A 21249-nucleotide genomic window follows, 5' to 3' on the forward strand; every position below is an offset into this window, starting at 1 on the left:
TCCTTTGCCTTTTGCTTCGTTTTGTTATTTCTCGCTTTGTGGCGCACATAAATTTGAACCTTAATGATTTTTGCTTGCAGTCGCGCATGCCACCAGCAACAACAATAACAAAAACAACAACAACGCCAGTCAACAGCTGGCCAGCGCAAGTGTTGAAACAAATGTTGTTGTTGCTTTTGTCGCTTCTCCCTCTACTGCGCTGCTGTTGTTGCTGTTGCTGCTGCTGCTGCAGGTGTCGCGCTTGCCATCTCACTTTTTAGCACAGACAGAAACCCGAGCAGCAGCCAACCGAAAGCAGTGACACTTTTTTGTGCTACACCCCCCCACAGTACTGCTGCCCCTTGGCAATGCTGCATGGACACAAACAAAAACACACATATGCATTTATTAAACAAACACAAAGAAGGGCCCGGTCGGGTCGCAGCAGCAGCAGCAGCAGCAGCAGCAGCAGTAACCGTAGTCCGATGTGGCTGTGTCTCTCCATATAATATTTCTCATTTAAACGTCAACTCTGAAGCCTCGTTCATCTCTCTCCCGCTCTCTCACTCGCAGGCACCACCACCACCCAGCACTACCCTTCTCCCTCTCTCTCTCTGTCTCTCTGTGTGTGTTCCGTCTCTCTTGCTCGCTGTTAGGCCATCTCTGTCTTGTGCCCACCCAATCCGACTCCGGGCGCGACTCCACAACTCGGAGCGTAATTTTAATTCGAATCAATTTGTTTGTCGCCGCCGCGGCCGCTGCACAGTGGGTCGCCGCCAGAGTCCGGAGAGAGAGCTTGCATTTGGGGGCTAGTATCGTCTGCCAGGATTTACTGGATCCTTAGCACGGGCTGCGGGCTGCCACTCAGCTGCTCTTATTTTGTATTGCTATTTTTTCCGAGTGTGTGCCGCGAGTGCCATGCGAGTGACACCGCGGAGGTGACACTCGCCGTGAATCGAATCGACTTGAATCGATCCCTGCGCAGGATGGACCACCTGATCAAGCAGCTCCAACTGGCTGCCGCTGCTCGGGCGCAGGCGCAGATCAACAACTCGATGGCGCCACATTCGCCTTCGCATTCGCATCCTCATGCGGCATCTGCCTTGCATCTATACGCGGCAGCCGTCAATATGCGTGTGCCCGGTTGGCCACCATTTTTGGTGCTGCCGCCCCACATGACGGACACGGAGACCGAGTCCGTGCCCAGCAGTTCCTCCTCCTCCTCCTCCTCCGTTTACATGCTACGCCAAATGGCTCTCATGCAGCGGGCCAACGCAGCAGCAGCGGCAGCCGCCTTGCAACATCAGCAGCCCCAGGATCACGATTTTCCCATCAAAACGGAGCACCAGGAGGAGACAAATCTCAACCAAAAGGATCAGCGTACAAGCTCTGGCCAGCGACTGCATATCAATGATGGTAAGTGGAAGCTCCTCTTCATTATCCTTCAATCGAAGCTACTCGCAGTTGTGGAGTGAAAAACTTAAAGGACTTGCTCAGTCGGCAAACATTTAATGAACTGCTTGCAATGTGGAGAACATTCTTTAGGAAACAACACAAGATGTTTGCACCTTTTTAACGTTCTGTTTGGCCTCGTTCCCTTCAGTTTTGGCCTCGTCTTTCAGTTGGTCTTCAGCGTAACAAAATGTCTTACGCTCCTCCAGGGACACTGAGCTCCACACTGATGTGGCCTCATGGAATTGCTCAGACTCGCTCTTCTCCGGAACTGTCTTGCGATACGTTTCAATGATTTTCTTGTAAGGTGGCAGTGGTGTGGGACCATCAGGCTGCTTTTCCAGCTTATGCTTCTCCGATTTACTGGTAGAAGGGTTCTGCGAACGATCGCCCATTTCCATCTCTTTGTTCATCTTTTCGAGCAATAAGCTAACAGCTCGGGCAAGTCATCAAAATCCTGACTGGAATTCACGCAATTCCACTTTGATTTGGTATGTAAGAAATCGTTTGAATGGGCTGCTTTGATTTGAGAGTTTATAGCTAAATATATAGGCATATTTATGGATATTTAATGGGTCTAATTGCTGATAGAATTTGGAAAATGAATCAGCAATGAAAACGATCTGTCACCAAATGTTTCTTCTGGTGGAATTACCTTCATCTTTCATCCATTTGTACATTGATTAACTCACTAGAATCAGGCGCAATCCTATCATCGTTACGCACTAAATGTTCTTTTTGGATTGCCAATTTTCCTCTGATAGAGTTCCCCGCACACTGCGCACACTCATTCTTTCATTCATTTATTCATGGCATTCATTAGCATTCTGTTCAAAATATTTTGTGCCTGCAATTTGCTGGAATGTGGTGGGGTGGCAACGGACAAACAACAAGTTTTCCCCGGCCGCTACAGCAGCGCACTTTATTCAATTTACCAATAAAATTTCAATCGAATTGCTCTTTTTAATCAATTCACTGCCGCACATACGCAAACACCCATCCACACACCCACACACATGCGAGTGTGTGGCAATGCCGAGAAATATTCATGTGGGTACAGGAGAAGCAGAACCCATGCATAATTCGTTTTGTTTTTATGTTTTTTGATCAATTTTTAATCAACGAAAACAGCAAACAGGCAGCCAGCAGCCAGCCACAGGCCTCATTTCGGCCCCCACTGACTGTTTGCATGTGTGTGTGTGTGCGTATCTGTGTGTGTGTGTGTGTGTGTGTGTGTTGTATCTGTGCTTGTTTTTGTTGCTGCTGCTGCTTGTTGATTATGCGCGTAATTAAATTTGGCCAGCAATTTCGTGCGTTTTGGCCAAATGTGAAATAGTTTAGAGAGCGACAGACCACAATGAAGGGAGAGATGGGCTGATCCACACGGGACCACAATGAATGTTGGCTTTCCGAGAGGCAGGACGAATAGGTTTACAGGCTGGGTATGGATGAAAGAGACCAAAATGGAGGAAGAATCAATAATACATTTAAAAACGAACTTTCCTAGATACAATTTCGGACCAGATGCAATCGGAAAAGAACGCTTTTTATAGTGAAGTCAAATCGTGGAATCTTGCAGACTGAATTCCAAGTCATACACAGCATGTGGAGCGTCTCGAAACTTCAATGTTTTTATCATTTAATTGCTGCAGGAATAATTAATGCAACAAAAACTAATCCATTTCATGAGCTGTCACAGATCTTGAAGGAACTAAATTCAGCTGCGGAAGTGCGGGGCAGCTGAAGAGGAAATATGATTTCGGGAAACGGAAAGTGAGAAAATTGGGAAGGGAAAGGAAAGGCAAAGGAAAGGAGCAGCGCAGGGACAGGTGAAGTCATGTCCCGCCCCCACAAACTGTCCTTCAGGCTGCCACTGCGCGCCCTGCCCACTGGCTCTGGTCACGCCCTGCAGGGGCAACGCCCACGGACCCTACTTCCCCCCTCCCAACCCCCAGTCCACTCCGCGTTGTTTGAGGCAATTGAACTACTTCTGAGGCGCGTCCAATTCCAAATGGGAAACTCTTCGAATTGGATGTCGGAGTGGCTCGCATCTTGTGCCTCCTCGACGACGGGAAATTAGCTGCCATTAGTCATTTTTATTGTTTTCGGTCGCGGCCCCGCACCAAGCCGGCCAAGAAAACCAAAAGACCAGAAGAACTGAGGAACAGCAGCAGCAGCAGCAGAGTAGAGGAAAAACCCGTCGAAATTGGTCAGAGCCAAACAATTTGTGGCAGCAATTTTTCTTTTACCATTTTGTGGGCCCTTAAAAAAAGGTCGAACAAGAAGTGAAATGTCTTAATTATTTTTGGTAGCTCACCGCCGCAGGGCCTCCCCTCTCTCCCCCTTCCCTCTCTTGTAAACCAGGCCCAAAACATACAATTTTCGTTTACGACATTTTAATTAAGTTTTTCTCATTTTCCTATCCCTCTCCCTCTCTCTCTTGCTCTTGCGCTCCTTGTGGAAACTGGGCAAATTAATAAGACTGCCATTGGCACGCCCCGTCAGGTTTTCGGGTTCGAGTTGAGGCTTGGGGGCCCTTCCACCTTCACTCCACTGATCATCATTCCATCGATGATGAATGAATAGAGGAGCTGAAGCTGTGGCTGATGTGGATGTGGATGCTGGGACTGGGACTGGGGCTGATCTGCTCCACTCCGATGGCCGCTCATTAGACAGCCGCTGACCGCGAGCGCTTCTGGTAATTGCCATAATTTCTACGAGTGGAGGAGCTTCTACCTAGGCCATAGATTAATTGTGATTGTGTCGAGTGGAAAATGAAGATGGAAAGATGAAAAGACGAAAAGATGAAAAGACAAGGCAGATGATGCCTGCCTCGATGCTTGACGGAGTCCCTTGCAGCTAATTGGTAACATCGAAAGTCCATGGTATGGGAGAATATTTCCTCGCTTAAAGAATGAAATCTGTGGAAGACTGGAAGCCCCGAAAATCGAAGCGAACCACAGCCGGGGCCCATCAACATCAACGACTAATGGGCCCTTCGCTGCTGAGGAGTCCGAGGAGTCGGAGTTTCCACACAGATTTTCCTCAGCTAATTAATAAAACGCTCAGTGGGCAGCAGTGGCATTAATTGGTCCGATCGTCGGGGGCCACAAATGAGGTTTTGACGAGCGTTTTTGGCTCGTTTGTCGTTTCTTGTTTCTCTTTGGTCTCGGGAAATGATAATTATTTAAGTGGCTCTCATTTAGGCTCTTGCCAAAAAATCTTAAGAAGAACACAAAACAGAAATGAAGGCAAACGCCCCCATGCCCCACCCGATGCCGCCTACATCCTTCTTGGCATTTGCATTCCCATTTGCATAATTTATGAGGGCGACAACCCTGGGCCCGGGGCCTCATAAATCCCCGCAGTTGGATGGCAGACGGCCAGCCAAGAACCAGCAAATTCGAAGGCAACAATCTGTGTTTTTTTTCTAGGGCGGCAATGGAATGCATTTTGGCAGCTCCCTTAATTTCCCTCATCCCTTCCGGCCCCATCCACCCCATTCCTCCCTTGGCCACTGCTGCTCCGCCCACCAGTTAGCTAATAAAAATCAAAAGGCGTTTTGTTCTCTAAACTTAAATTGAAAACACTTTAGGCCCGAGTGCCGAGTCCCCTGGTAAAACAAAAGGATAGACACTTCAAGGGGCGGATTTGGCTTAGTCCTGTGCCCCCCACTCTCCCCCTCCCTCGTTACACTCGTTCCGCGGACTTGGCAGCCTGTACCCGTTGTACCGTTGTACCGTTGTTGTGTTGCTGAATTACCGTTTAGCACAAAGATGGCGGCGCTTGATAACCAAAAACAACAACAACAAATAAATGTTGCCCAAAATAAAAAGCACACAAAAAGCCAGAGAACACAGCCACAAAATGATGGTGGGGCGGGGTCTTAAGGGGTGGGGGGTGCGGACTACAGGGTATTCAAGTAGCGGGTGTTTCGCTTCCCCATCCGTATTTGATTTTTATTTTTTGCTGTTCTTGTTGGGTACTTGACTCGATTTGGCTTTGTTTTTTTTGTGTCTCGCTTTTGTGGCCATTTACAGTTTTGAGGCGTAATTTTTCTTAAATACCATTACAAGTGCCACGCCCCAAGTGCCACTCGTTGCGGTGTCCCCTGCCACAAATCCTCCACAAATTGGACAACTCGTTTTAGATTAGCAAATTGCGGGCAGACCTCGGCCAAAAATAATGAAATAAAGGCACACAAATGGCTGGAATTTATTAGCTCCGAAGTGGGTTTGCGTTTGCGTTTGCGTTTGCGTTTGCGTTTGGCCACTTATTATTTAATAAGTGCTGGAATATGCTGGGCCAGGACTAGTCAATCAGTCAGACCCCAGCTCTAGCCATCCGCCAGCAATCTGTGTCGACAAGTGTCGGGAAATCAAGGCAATTACATGACCCGCCGTGGAGCTGGGGGAGGCATAACAATAACACCCCCTGGAAGACGAGAAAGCGCCAAGCAGAGAAAAGCCGCAGGCACGTAGAATCGAGCGTTCTACCGCAAAAGCTTAGCTAAGCCCAACACCCAGCCCCGGGGGGGAAGAGTCTCTGCCCCCTAGCCACACACGTTTCGATTTTTATGCTATCTCCATGGACCGAGGCAAGGCAAAGCCTCCACTCCACTCCGCTCCGCTCCGCAACGACATGAGAATTATGTAAAACTTAAGTAAAAGATGAGCTCGTCAAGAATTATGACACCCCAGGGACCAAGCCCAAGGATATGTGTGTGCCTGTGTGTTTGTGTGTGTGTGTGCAGTGGAACAACCACCCCCAAAAACAAAATCAAATGTGAAAAGAGAAAGGAACACACAGAGAGATGGAGACAGAACATAGAGATAGAGGATGCCTGCAGATGCTTGAACAAGACGAAATTTGAATATACTTTTTCCATGATACATACATGGATATATGTACATATATCATAAGGATATTCACATATGCTATAATCCATTCGCCCGAATTCCACATCCATTCCATAGTAAAAGAACCCCAATTGGGGTTGGGGGGGCTAGGGTATGGCAAAGGCCAAAACCAAATCTGTTGACCAAACAACAAACATGAGAAGCATTTAAGTGGCAGCAACACACACACACACACACATGTATACATGCACATATATATGTATAGAGCTCCCTGATCCCCACTGAAAGCCAACCCCCAGCCCCTTGTGGCACTACCCCTAACGCTTGTTGTGGGTCTCGTAAATGCCTCATGTGCGTTTATATTGAAACAGATTGCTCTGCCATTCTATGCCTTCACTTTCCCTTCATTCCGCTCCGTTCCGTTCCATTCCATTCCATTCTATTCCCGCATAGTGTGGCCATACAGGTACAGTGAACACTTTGCACACAATTGAATGAACCGTTTCCACCGTGGATTGGAGTGCGAATAGCAGGAAAATTATATTTTCTATACTTCAAATTGTAACTCAACAAAAGTCGTACCATTTATGTTCGCTCAAAGGAGCTTTCACTGTGCTTGTGCCTGTGTTTGTGTGTGTGTGTCTGTCGCCTGCCTGTTTCGTTGTCCTTTGTGAAATTGTTGCGGTTTGCAATTTGCTGCAAATGGCACTCAGCCAGAGTCAGGGGCAGGACAAGAGCTACGCTTCCGCTTTCGATACAGACCACCGACTCTGACTCCGAGTCCGAGTCTGCCCCCCGCTTGCCTTGTCTGGGGCAAAGACAACGACAACGATGGCGGCCATGTTGGGCGGCCCTCCATGATGCGTTCCCCATGCCTCGTCCCTGTCCGTGTCCGTGTCCATGTCCTGGTTGTGTGGTGAGTGCCTGCCTGCGTACGTGCGTGTGACGCGCATCAACCACCAGAAACAGCAACAGCCAACAGCCAACATCAATAGAAACAGCAGCAGGCAGTGGCCAAGGAGGAGCAGCGGGAGCGGGAGCAGGCACAGGACGAGCAATTGCCTACCCTGGCAACGCCCCCGCTTGTCTGACCCCAACCTGCCAGCACACCCACCCACCACACCAACAACAACAACAGCCGGAAAAGCAGGGGGTAAAACGGAAAAACAACAGAGGGAAAAAGAAAAGCCGCACGACACTTCCACTGCCGCTGCCACTTCCACTTCTCGGGGCTAATACAATTTATACACTTGGCTTGGCGTCGTTTCGGTTTGGCTCAGTGCCATCGCCCGTGGGAGGGGGGAGGAGGAGATGAAGTCCTGTTTGGCAGGACTCGTGCTCTAGTGGCCCTTCTCTCGCTCTTTCTCTCTCCTTGGCCAGGGCTCTGATTGTCAGCCAGTTTTACGGTTGGATCAATGTATATACCATTACACCAACAAACACACACACACACAAACACACAAACGAGACAAAGAGAGAGAGAAAGAGAGAGAGAGAGAGAGAGAGAGACAGAGAGACATGCACAGTGGGGCATTTATCCTTGTTATGCTACCGCTCTGTCTACCACGACAACCTACAGCACCACCCTCTGCCACCCCACACTCCACCTTTCTCTCTCACTCTCTTTTGGCCACTTCCTAAGCTCCTTTCTCGTTGAATTTCGTTTGTAAATTGGAAAATTTTGTGTTATTCAGATGTATGGGTATTTGGATCTCCACATGCCAGTCGCTGATAGGCCCACAATGTACCCCTCATTATACGAAATAATTCTTAGAGCAAAGAGTTCTAGCTAAGAGCTAATATTTTCCCCAGTTTGAATCACTTCTCAACGACTTTGTATTAGCAGAATAACTCACTAAAATAAAAGACCTTTTCAAGATCTATACTTAAGGAAAAGAGTGACTCTTTCAGAGATATTCCCCAGAAGAGGAAACTCCTTTAAAGCTGGAGATCGTAGCTCTTTCAGCTACACTTCAATGCTTCAAGAAGCATTCATCACTAGAATCTTAACTTAAAACCCCTAAAAGAATTGATTAAGAGGTATTCGTTAGTCGATTGCATTGTGTTCATTTTCAATGTTGTTGCTTTAGTCGCAATATTTCTTGTATCCAACGTCGACATTTGCCGCGTTCCGCTCGTTGGCTGTGCCCCATACCTATGCCCATTCCAATCCCTGCGCCCCCTCGAGCTCCACCTCAATCCTCTGTCCCTTCCGACGCCGCCTCCTCTGCGCCCCAACAGTGTTTCCCGCTGTCGTTGTATCTAATAAACCTTAAATGAAGGCAATATTGTGGGGTTGTTTTGGGTTAATATTGAAACGATAAAATTGAATTGAGCCGCATGCCCGAGACGGTGACGGAGACGGAGACGTGCGGGAGGTGCAGCAGACGTCCCTGAAAGTTTTCCCCATTCTTGTTGTTCTTATTTGCTTTGCTTTGCTTTGCTTTGGTTTCTGGTTTCTGCTTTACTTTTGCTTTCCCTCTTCGTTCTGTTGGTTCGCTTTGGGCTTTGGTTTTCTGTGAGTCGTAATGACACTTTTAGCTGACTTTGAGGCCATTTTCCCCCCCATATGTCTGGTGTGCCTGTGTGTGTTGGTGTTCATTTCCGTTTCCGTTCGTGCTGCTCCGGCTGGCCTGTTTATTTCTTTAGTGAGTCGATGCGGTTTTTAATCAATTTTGGAAACGATTTCAGGTTCGGTTCTGGCATTCCCCATGATTACACTTTATTTGTGTTAGGGGGCAGACGTGCGTGTCTAAGAGGTGGCAGTGTCAGAAATGCCGGGTGGGGCACAGATTTTCGTACGAATATACGAGGAAAAAAGTTCTTTTGGGAACTCATCCTGCTCTCGCTCTCTCTATGTCCTGCTCTTGGCTTTTAGCATAGATTGGTCCCAAATTTTCTTGAAGTTATTTAAGGATCGAAAAAGTATTTTTTCAATGAAAATAATCGGAATATAATGGTAGTCCTATTTTATAGGGTGGCAGCCCAAACGCCCGAGAGCTTTTCTTACCGTTAACCAGCCGTAAGTCAAGGAGAGCGGAGAGGATGGACAGCGTTTAGGGGCAGGGACGTGGACAGCGAACATCTGCCATCCTGCTCTTCCTCTCTTTCGACGCCCACACCCCTGGCTGCCAGCATGCCAGGCTGCCATTGACTTATGCTTCGCTCCCTCGCTCCGTCTCTCCTACATCTCCTTCTTTCCTTGAGTTGTCCTGCAAGTTTTTTGTGTGCAAAATGCCGTCGGCGATTCGCGCGCTCTGCTCTCTGGCTCTGGCGGCAGCTGCGACTTTTCCGCTTAACATGCGCTCAACATGTTGGCTGCATGTTGTTGTTGCCGCTGCTGCGTCTGCGTCTGCTTCTGCTGTTGCGTTTTTTTTTATTAATTGAAAAGTTAATTAAAGGTGATAAAAATTATACATGCCACCGATTTTCGCGCTGCAGGCGTTCAACAGGGACAGGCGGCAGCAGTGGCCGTGGCAGCAACAAAACACGTTTCAATTACACGCACACACACACATGCACACACTCACCTGCCCTGCTCTGCTCTGCTCTGCCATTTACAACAAGTTGCCAACGCAAGCCTCTCTCAATCTCTCTCTCTCTCTCGGCTTGCTATCACCTCTGCCGGTTGCGAATTTCAAATGACCCGACGTCTCAGTCGCCGTCAGCGTTGCGTCGCAGTCGTTATAGTTTGTGCATTCTCAGGTATATTCAAGGTATTTGCACGTAAGGTGAGAGGCATCGAGAGCACTCATACTGCAAACACAATGTGCAACTGTATTTTCAGAGCACTCGCTCGCATGAGCCCCACCTTTCGCAGCCATGCACTCTGAGCCAGCAGAACGAAAACGAAAAGCAATGAGATGATGATGATGATGATGGGGGATGGGATATGGGATATGGATGGAGGGGCGAGCGAGATGGCACTACGGCAAGTTAATTAAATCCTCATGTATTAATCACGGCACCTACATACCTCCGCCAGCACTCCCCCTGGCAACACGCTCTCTCGCTCTCATTCACTCTCTCCTCTCTCTCCTCTATTAATCGACATAGCCCGAAACTCGTTGTGTGCTCCGCCGCCGCCTCATCATCCTGGAGGGGCCCCCGCCACCCTAACACTCCCCGCCCGACAACCAAAGGCGGCTCTCTCTCTCTCTCTCTCTCACTCACATTGTCGCTGCCATTGTGAGCTCTGCGCTTGCGTGATTCTGATGGCAAATTAATTCCTTGGTAATTTGTTTTGATGTGATGTGCGACTTGAAATTGATTGAGATTGTGTTGTTGTTGTTTCTGTTGTTTTTGTTGTTGCCGAGAATTCATTAAAAGCAGCAGCAGAAATCAATTTTTATGCGCGCTCTTGCTTCTTCTTGTTCTGCTTATTCCACTACTTTTGCCATTTTTGCTTTGTTCTTTTTTGGGTTTGCTTCACTCCTTGGGATTGGATTTGATTTGATTTGTATACCCTCGCTGGCAGAGTATTACTTCTTTGACTAGCACTAAAAAATAAGCACTAAACGAAAGTGACTACGAATCGGTTGCTGATATTGAATGCTAATCAATTTGGGATAATCCTAATTATGTATTTCATTGGAAAACTCAAATTTCATCGGACACAAAATATCTTTTGAATATTTTTTAGATATAAAAAAACAATAAAGCAAAATCCAAAGTGCATTCCAATAACATTCAAAAATTAAAGCTTAAACAAAATTTACAACTTAATTATTCTTACAGAAAGGGTATCAATAGAATAGACTCTACGAGGCAGGGGTTTCCAACTGCTGTTCCAAATTATCTGATTATGATTATGATTGCTGTTTTGGTTGTTCTCTTTCTGTTGTTTTTGTTGGTAGGCACGCATAAATCATAAGCCCCTCTGGAGCCCAGACATAACTTTCAATTAATAAACTATTGTTTGTATTAATAGAATTTTGTGTTTTTGTTTTGCTCGCTGGCCTGCTGCTGCCCCGTGAAATGGGATTTTGTTTGCTCAATTAATTTTAAACACAAAAATAAATTGTCAACTGCTGAAGACCGAAGCTTTGGATGCTCTATCATTGGATTGCATTATCTACATGGTGTTTATGCATGTGTAGATCCCCTTCTAGTCTCCATTGTACTATTTAAGCTCTTTTCGCATCGTTCCTCATCGCTTGCACCTGCCGCACACACACACACATAGAGATGCAACACAGACAGACAGACAACACAGAAGAAACCACGCCCATTGCCCCAACATCACGGGGGAGACTGAAGACTGAAGACATCGCTTCGTAATCAAATTAAGTAAATTACAAGCTCTCAAATGTGCAAGACTCGTGTTTTACCAGGCTAATAACTGCCGAAAACGGCAAAGAGCGAGAATCGAGCGAAACAAGAGTGGAGTGGAGTGGAGTGGAGTGGGGATGGAGATGTGCATGATGCCAGATCCAAGATCCGAGATCCGAGAATCCAGTATCCAGAATCCAAGTGATTGCCTTGATGCCTGATCCCCTGCTTAGAGCTGGAACCCCCAACCACTGAACGCGAAAGCCCAGACAACTTAAGAACTCAATTTGAGGCTGGGTCTCCTCCTGGCCTCACCTTGCCTCTCTTGTTTCTCCTTTGCTCTGACTGCCGCTGCTGCGCTGCTCTCCCTGCGCTGCTCTCCAGGCCAGCCTGGGCCCACATCTGTCGTGTGCTGCTCTGGCTCTCCGCTGGGGCCTGATCTTTGCCGCGCTTCCTTTCTAAATTGATTTTGAAAACAAAATGATCGTAAATTCTGATCGTCTTTGCAGCCTCTGCAAATTACTAAAGCTTTCCTTCAGGTTCCTCCAGTTCCTCCCGACAGATCTCCATGGGATCCGCCCCGAATCTCTGCCAAAGTGGTTGTTGTTGTTGTTGTTGCTGTTGCTGTTGTTGTTGTAGCTGGAACTGGGGCCCCTTGCTGTTTGCTGTTATTCTGTTGGTTGCCTCTTTTATGGGCCTTGATTGAGTTGTCATATTTTATTACCGAAAATTTTAGACAACGTTGCAACGTTGCTCCCAATACGTAAACTTCCTCTCCAAAAAAACAAAAGTGTCTTTTGGCGTCTCAGTGTGTGCTTTAACACCTGTGTTGGTGAACTGCACATGTGCATGTGTGTGTGTGTGTGTGTGTATGTGATATTCAGGTGATAATATGCCCGCCATTTTCGTAATGGAAAGTAATTATTGTTTGCGGCAACGAATTACAGTAATCGTCATAAAATGTTTCCCCATGACTGCCTACAGCGAGAGAGCGCTGCCAGAGAGCGGACAAAGCGGACACCAGCACAGAAAACAACCAACAATCAGCGGCAGTAAACAGCACAAAAGAAGGAGGAAGAAGCCACAGACAGACAGAGAGACAGCAAGAGAGAGAGAGCGAGAGAGATCGCCACCGACGGCTCAGCGGCAGCCGTGGTAGTACGTTGCGCCCTCCTATAATCAAGGGAAATAACATTTTCAAGCAGCGTTAAAACTAACATTAATTATGTCCGAAACGAACAAAACGATCGGCCCATCGGTGGAGGAGGAAGCAAAAGGAAAGAGAAGGAAAGGTAACGCAAAGGGATTGGGGAATGAGGAAGGAGGAAGAGCCATAGCGAGGCGAAAAAAGAAGACATTGCAAAAGGTACTGAAAGAAATACTGAGATCAATAGAAAATATCATACTGCTACGCTGTTCCAATGTCCCATAAGCGAAAGGAAACAATCTGTGTGAGTGGCATGGAGCATATGGAGTGGTTTCAGCTGTTCTAATCCTCACTAGTTGGCTCTTAGTTTGGCTTAACTTTAAGGTGAGAACTCTACAAACTTGTTTGCCCTTGCAGCGAAAGACAGCGTCAATGCCACCAAGAGGATATACATTTTCAACTAAAATTATTCCTTTGACGCTATTTTGCACCACTGAAAGAAAAGAACCCAAAAACGATAGAGAGAGAGCAATTTTTTGTGGCGCCCCTTGGCATGCGGATCTCTGATAAATAGAACGAGCAACAAAGAAAGGGAATTGGAAAGGAAGACACTGGCAACACTCGGGCCCCTGTCCAGAGTTACGCCCCAGAGCCCCAGTCCCAGCCGCAGCCGCAGCCCCAGCCCCAGACGTAGGCGCAACGAATCCTCGCACAATCCCCACTCCAGCTAGTCCCCCTACCAGCATAACCGATCCTAACCGAACCGAACCGAACCGAACTGAACCTCGCCTAACCACAACCGAAACTGTAGGAAGGAACGAACGAAACGACGTTAATAAGAAATTAATGTCTTGATCATTTTCGATCGTTATGTAAATCAATCAGGCAAATTATAGCTCAGGGGCTTGCCACAATAATTAGACCCTATTCGTAATAATGCGCCACAACGGCCAGAGAGACAAAGAGAGAGATACTGATACATGGAAAGAGATAGATAGACAGAGAGAGAGAGAGAGAGAGAGTGGAGGAAGATCCTCCATGGCGTGCAGACGCTGACGCGCCCCTCGTCGCTTGGCAAAAATGAAGAAAAATGAAGAGAAAACAGGAACGAGGTAAAAAATGTGGCATGCAACGCCTTGATGTCTTCTTCGACTCTTTTGCCAGAAAGAGAGAGAGAGAGAGAGAGAGGGAGAGAGCCCGGCCCAGGTCCGGGACCCCAGACCCCAGACCAGGCCAGAGCCCACAACCAAGGCACAGACCGAGGCCGAGGCCGAGGCGACGTCTTCATTAAAACAACAAAACATTTATGCGCCGCTTTGGCATGTCGATCGGAGCTGGTAGATCGTTTGAGGAGAGCATTTCGTCATGGCCAAGCACTTGAGGCACAAAGCTGGTTGCAACAGGCAGGAGGCATGAGGCATCAGGCATCAGGCTGGTTGCAGGTTGCAGGAGGCAACTGGCAACATCGTAACAAGATGCGTAAAAATTATTGATTTTCTTTGACTTGATTGTTGTTGGCTATCAAAATTTAATCATAACATGCACAAGAACACGAGACGTGCCACAAGAGGCAGCAACAGGTACGAGGAATGAGGCATGCGGCAGGGGCATGTATCTGGCGATCGGCTAGCATGTTGCCAAGTTAACCACTTCCACTTCCACTTGAATTTTCAATTTTGCATCGCAACAGCGGCAAAGTAATTTGCCGCGTTGACGTGCCTGGCGTGGCAGATGAGCAATGACCCAAGAATGGACCCTGGCCCCAAAGCCCCAACCCCAGCCCAAAACCCGATCGACAACAGAGAGAGAGAGAGTGTGTGTGTGTGTGCAGTGTGTGCTGTGTGTATCTGTGGAGCGAACGCTCGTCGTGTCGATCAATTCAGTTTAATGCAAACAACTCATATAAATTCATATGCCCCGACTGCGTTGCAACTGTTGCAGAACAGCCGGAGCGACGAGCAAAGTGCAAGGAAATTCATTAAATTAAGTGCCACACATTTGTGCCACACGATGCCTCTTGCAGCAGGGCTCCGATACCCATCCGATTGCGGTTATTATTGCACTCACCGCAAGGAACTGCAAACTGCAAACTGGAAACTGGAGACTGGACAAATTACTAGGAGCACCCGTAACGAGCATTGTTCTGGGTGTCTTTTGTAATAGTTTTGCAATGTGGCAAGGAGGCTGACTTCCCTACCACCCATAGAAACGATAATTAAGGCAGGATTTTATTGAGCAGAAAAGGGCAGAGCCTAGAGATCTATGGAAGGGAATTCCCTCATTTTTGTTACAATGTTTCTTTGATCAAATTTAAATGGGTTTCAGTAGATTTCTGTTTGTAAAAAATTCACTTTCCTGTAAGTGATATCTTCAACCCCTTTGACCCCTCTCTGCCATAACTCAGCTTCCCACGTTTCCTTTTTTAACACACAATTTAACACACTCCAACTCCAACTCTCGCGCAGTTCGATTCCAAAGTGTTAAGCAGCGGCAAATCTGGGAAACTTGGACTATCCATCAATGGGCCCAAATTTAAACGCCTTTGACAGCCACTGAAAAGTGTCCAGCAAAAAAAGGGTTTAAAAAAATAAACGATAGAAACAAAAAAACAAAACCCAGAGAGCTGGCCGTGGAAAAGCGTTGTGTCAGGGGCGCGTGTGTGTCTGACTTTATGGTTAATTTTCGGGTCTATTTTTTTGTATTGATGAGTTCCTGGGGGTTGACTGTGGCAGCAAGAGGGTCACATAATTAGCAGCCCTAATAGTGTGTGTGGCCTCACGTCGCATTTTTTGCCCTGTTTGTTTTTTTGTTAACTTTTGGGTGTTTTATTTGCATTTTGTATTTTTTTGTTGGGTGTATCGTGTGAGAGCGCAGTCGTCCTGCAGCAAATGGCAAATCAAATCATGTGACAAGCTTCTAATGAACCTCAGAAGGTGCCTGGCATTCTGTGTCGCATCCCCCCCATGCCTTTCCCATCCTGGCATTTGTGTGGCCTATAAATGCTAATGAGCCTCAGCCCCTCACATTTTTTGTGCTGTATTTTATTTTATTTTTTTCTTGGCTTGGCTGCTGCTGCTGCCAGTTTCAATCTAAATTTTTTATAGATTTTTACGGGCATTTTTTGGGTAATTTTTTGTGGGTCGTTTGGAGGTGGAAAGTGCCAGGGCCACGGGTCGTGTCGTATCGTGTCGGGTCGGTCCAGATTTGATGCGGCGCTCAACGTTATGGCTGCGGCAGTGGCAGTGGCAGTGCCAGTGCTAGTCCCTTTGCTGATGTCCTTGTGCTCATCATCATCGTCCCGAGGGCCTCCTTCCTTCTCTCTCTCTGCTCATCTGCGTGTGCATTTTGTTCCACTTGAGTTTGTTTGTTTAACGACCTTTGAAATTAGGCAAAACTAAGGGCCAAAAGGATGTCCTAGGCTGCCTCTTTGGCTCCTGGGCTTGGGGTTGGACAGCAGCTACAGTGGCAGAGATTAGTGAGCAGACAACAAACAATTTATACAGTTTATATGCAAATGTTGTTGCCGATCGTCTACCGTCTACCGCCTCCCGTCTCCTCACTGAGATTCTGATTTAGATTCAAATTCCGTTCGAGGGCGAATGCCGAGTCCCTGTTTGCACATTTGCTGGCCTAATTAAAATTGGGTTAATGTTTTTAATTAGCCAACAAAGGAAGAGCAACAAAGCAACAATGCAATTGACAGAGGGATGAATTTTATTACCAACAGATGAGTTTTACTCGTACATATTTATGTGTCCTACTGTTTGCCATGAATTATTCACAGGTTTTATTCAATTAAGTTAAGTAAAAGAATAATTCCAAAAGTCTTTGAAGTAATAGTTCCCTTCAGAGCATTTCAGGCTGCTCCTTCTTTGGTTTATTCTTCAAATCTTCAAAGACTTCAAAGACTTCTGGCATTATTCTTTTGATCGCCAAATCAGTTCTTAAATATTCCATACAGATTTCCACATCCATTGCCCTTAAGGAAGTCAACTTTTGGCACAATAGATCTGCTCCAAGTGTTTGCCAAATGCTTTTGCTATTATCTGCTACTCATATCGATTTCGGTAGCCCATTCCCACTCCCAACTCTTACGTACAACTCGTTTAAACCCCTAAACCCGGTCGGGGTGTATGAGTGTTGTCCATGGATTTCCAGTTCCAGTTGGGAATCTTCGTGGCAAATTAGGAAAGACAAACCCCCAGAAGTCAAATGTTGCTGCACTGCATAACTATGCCACAACCCCCCGTTCTGCCCCTGTCCCTGCCCCTGCTGCTGCTGGTGCTGCTGCTGCTGCTGGTCTAACAAGACGAAAGTCGAGAGTCAGAAAGTCAACAAAAACCATAATTCAGATAATTTTATTTATAACACCCTTGAGGAATTATATTTTATTTACTCTTTCAAGTGTGATGATGAGGCCGCTGAGGCAGGGGCAGGGGCCCGACCAGGGGGCACGGACAACCGAGGCATTGTTGCTTTGTTGCTCCGATACCGAAACACAGAGAGTTCTTGTCAGTGGCAGGGACAGGGACAGGGACCTGCCCCCTTTTTGGTTGTTTGTTTGCTGAACTTGTTCGCTGAACTCTATAAAATGTCTGATTGAGGGGTTGAATATCCCAGAGACTATAACTCTGTCCGCCTGTCCGTCTGTCCGCTGTCCGTCTGGCACTCTCTCTCTCTCTGTCTCTCTCTGGCTCTTCCCTTTCTTCGATTTGCTAGCAGATGTGTTTGTAAATTGTCAAAATCTGTGTGCATTTCATATGCGAGTATGAAAATCACGTACTCCAAGGGGACTGTGTTGCTTCCTCTGGGTGGCCACACAGGGAGGGCGGGGGGTACCACAACTGACTTTCCAAGGCGGCGCCACCCGCTGTGCCCGAATGATGTTGCGCCTGTGGTGGTTGCGGTCTGCGGTTAGCCTTCGTCTCTTCCCCACCTAATTGGCTAGTCAGCAGAAATTTTTGCAATTAAATTTCACTTAAAATTGCAACTCCCTGTAAACGGAGCAAAAGCCCCCCAGTAGGGGCTGTAATTTACTTCCGCAAATGAAGCTTTAAACATATCCGAGAACACCGAGAACACCGAGAACACACAGCCAGAGAGCGGGAGCCATCGGAGACCCACCGGCAACACCCACCACTTCCTAATTGTGAAAACCAATTTGCGCCGCTATAAATTAGGAAGACAAACGACGGAGCTCTGCCCAGCAATGGGGAGTCCACATCTAAGTCCATGTCTATGTCTGTGTCTGTGTCTGTGGTGCCATATGATATGGTGCACCATTAGGCAGTCGGAGGCGTGGCAGTCGGTTCCTGTGCTCCGCTCCTTTGCTCCGCTTGTGGCGTTGCCTGCCTCGTTTTGGGTGCCGTTTGCATATCTTGGAAATTTGCATAAATAGACTTTAATTGTTTGCAATTATAAAACGAGACCGAAACGTTGTTCTGCCGCCGCCACCACCCCCGACACATTCTCGGCCACGCCCCCTTCCTTAGGGCGCTGCTGCTGCACCTCCCCTGCAAGTCAATTATGCCCGCCCGGCCCCGCCTCGCTTCCGATCTAATCTATTTGTACCTTGCCCCCAATTGCAGGCCAGGAGGAGCAGGACGAGACGGCCAGCGAGGAGAGCAGCAATGCACGCCACGAAACCGAAACCGAAACCGAATCCAATCCCAATGCCAATCCTCAAGCCAGTCCGGATGCAGAGGCCGATGGTGATGGCGATGCCTCGAAGCGGCGACGTTGCCGCACCAACTTCAGCTCGTGGCAGCTGGAGGAGCTGGAGCGAGCGTTCCTCAGCAGCCACTATCCGGATATATTCATGCGCGAGTCGCTGGCCATGCGACTGCACCTCAAGGAGGGACGAATAGCGGTGAGTCCAGGGTGGAGATCCCACAAAGTAGCGCAGAGATTTCTGTCTGAATATTTCGCATATCCATTCAGTTGGAGTTTTCTGCATCCCCATTGCTGGTTGGGCTTTGCGTGATGGCATTGTAAAACAATTTGGATGGCAACTGGAACTCAATTACTCAATAAAACCAATTACCTGACTATTTTTATTCATTATAATTCATTTTATTTCATTTGCAATTGCGTTTCGTGTCGCTTGTTGTTGTAATGATTTCAATTGGATTCATTCGGAGAGACCAAAGGCAGAGCCGAAGCCAGAGCCACAGCCTAACCCTTGCCTGCCTTGCGGTACTCCATTCCATTCCAGTTCATTCCCCCTGCACTCCATTCCATTCCATTCCATGGCTGACTTTGCATGTCAGTCGTGTGATTATCGTTGGTCTTTGTCTCCATCTCTCTCTCTCTCTCCCCACCCCCCGCCCCCTCTCCCCTCTCCCCTTGTGAGTGGGACATTTGGCTACGCTTTTTTGCCTGAAATTGTTTCTTGACATGACATATCAATTTGTCAATGCGAACGACAAGACAACACAAGACAAGACAAGACAGCGACAGTCAGTCAGCTCCGACAGTCAGTACGTTACCCCACCCCCCTCTCAGGTGGGGTGTAGGCGCTGCACAGAGTGCACATGGTGCAGAGCTCGGGCCGTGTGCATTGCATGCCGCTGTTCAAAAACAATTTGTTGCACATTAAAAAGTGCACAATGCATGCAAATGACTTCAAATTGACACACACACACACACAGAGAGAGACAGAAATTTGAATGGTTGTCACCGCCATGCGACACACACATAACGCCCACGGGCCACGGCCCATGGATCAGCAGCCAGCAAGCAGTTCCCCCCAGAGCCCCCCCAGAGCCCCGTTACGCTTGAGTCTCCCCACAAACTGCATGTCAATTAGCGACGCCATCTTGTTCGACATTCATGACTCCAACTAACCAAAGCCTCCACCAACATCATCAGCATCGGTATTGGCTCGGAACTATTGTTTCGTTTGCCCTTGGCACTGGCTGGCTAATCATTCGAATGCTGCTATGAAAAACACCCAAAAACCCCAACCATTGCAGAGGCTGATCATGCAAATCTAGTGATGATTAGTGGCTAGAAGATCACTCAATAATATTGCCAGGCTTCACTTTATGCCAACAAAAGGATGTCCTCTTGGAACACCACAATCTGCTGCAATGCCGAGCAGTTGCCCGTTCAGTCATGGCCTGCAGCCTTCAAATCTCTCTAGAAAGTTGCTTGAATCCTTTTTTATTCCTGCCTCTGTTAGAACTGATCCCAATTGCTTAATTCTTGATTGCAGGTCTGGTTCCAGAATCGTCGCGCCAAGTGGCGCAAGAAGGAGCACACAAAGAAGGGTCCCGGTCGACCGGCGCACAATGCACAGCCGCAGAGCTGCAGCGGTGCGCCCATTCCGCTGTCCGAGCTGAGGGCCAGAGAGCGGTGAGCACAGAACCAAACACAAAACAGAACACAGAACAGAATCTGATGCAATTCTCTATCGATCAGGGCGCAGCGTTGCAAGCGAATGGGAAAGTCGATCGAGCGGCAGGCGCGCAAGCTGCGACTCAAGGGAATCGAAGTGAACATGGAGCGCTTGAGGGCGGACTACTTGGCTGCCCACAAGGACGACTGGCAGCAGCTGGAACTGGAACTGGAACTGGGACTGGGAGTACCCCAGCATAGCTACGATGAGGAGCACGAGGATGGTGATGATGATGATGATGAGGAGGAGCAGGACCATGACGATGAGCTGCCCATCGATGTGGTGAGCGTGGGCGACAGTCAGGACAATTCGTACAGCTCCTCGAGAACCTACCCAAGGAGCATCGGCAGCGAGCCCGACGATCCTCGTAGCCGTGTGATGATCAAACTGGAGACACCACCAAAGGTGCCCCCACCCTCCCAGCACAAGAGTCTCTACAGCTCCCCCTTCAGCATTGAGTCCTTGCTGGGCACATAACGAATGTCCTTATCGATGTTAGCATTACGAGTAGCAAACGGCGCAAATAGATTTGGATTTGGTGACCAACTAAAGACTTAAGTATACAGGATCCCCCTCGTTTTATTTTGGGGGCTAAGAATGCGAATGCGAATGCGAATTTGAATGTGAGTGCCAGTTTGAGTACGCATATTCGTATGCATTTTAATTTCCAGCAAAGTGCCCGCCGGGCCCTGTCCCTGTCACGCAAGCGACAAGCTGCAAGCTGAAGAGAGACAGATAGACCAGCAGCAGATGAGGCACAAGCAGCAGCGGGAGGAGGAGTAGCAGAAGGAGGACGTTGCAGGAGTGGCAAAAGGCGGCGGCAATGGTGCATCCATCAAGTTCACACGCAGCACACGCACCGTGGAACAGGCACAGGATTGCATTTGCTAGATTATCGATAAGTTGCAAGCGATGAGCGATCAGTTTTGATATGGGAAAGTGCAGTGATCTCATGCGAAATATCCTCATCAATGCAAGTGTCGATGTAAGTGCAGTCTTAGTCAATGTTCTCTTCGATTTTTAATCAATTACCGTTGCGATTATTAATCGAAGTGCAGCTATCGATCATTTAGGAACTATCGATGAAACTTTCAGGCATACAAGTGCTGTTTTCTTACGAATTTGTGGCACTGCGAAATTTA

At 47.7% G+C, this 21249-nt stretch overlaps 2 protein-coding genes across 2 annotated transcripts in view; both read left to right on the plus strand.

Moving 5' to 3' along the window:
• The window catches only part of LOC117903627 (DNA topoisomerase 1), a 126209-nt gene that overhangs the window by 49958 nt on the left and 55002 nt on the right, over nucleotides 1-21249 (plus strand). The window lies entirely within an intron of this gene.
• LOC117903635 (homeobox protein unc-4) lies at nucleotides 582-20655 on the plus strand. The gene is made up of 4 exons (XM_034815909.1): nucleotides 582-1395; nucleotides 18297-18577; nucleotides 19925-20064; nucleotides 20131-20655. Exons 1-4 carry the CDS (start codon nucleotides 966-968, stop codon nucleotides 20582-20584), a joined length of 1305 nt encoding a protein of 434 aa, XP_034671800.1. The 5' UTR covers nucleotides 582-965; the 3' UTR covers nucleotides 20585-20655.

This window comes from Drosophila subobscura, chromosome A, assembly GCF_008121235.1.
Source record: "Drosophila subobscura isolate 14011-0131.10 chromosome A, UCBerk_Dsub_1.0, whole genome shotgun sequence".
NCBI classification, from domain to species: domain Eukaryota; kingdom Metazoa; phylum Arthropoda; class Insecta; order Diptera; family Drosophilidae; genus Drosophila; species Drosophila subobscura.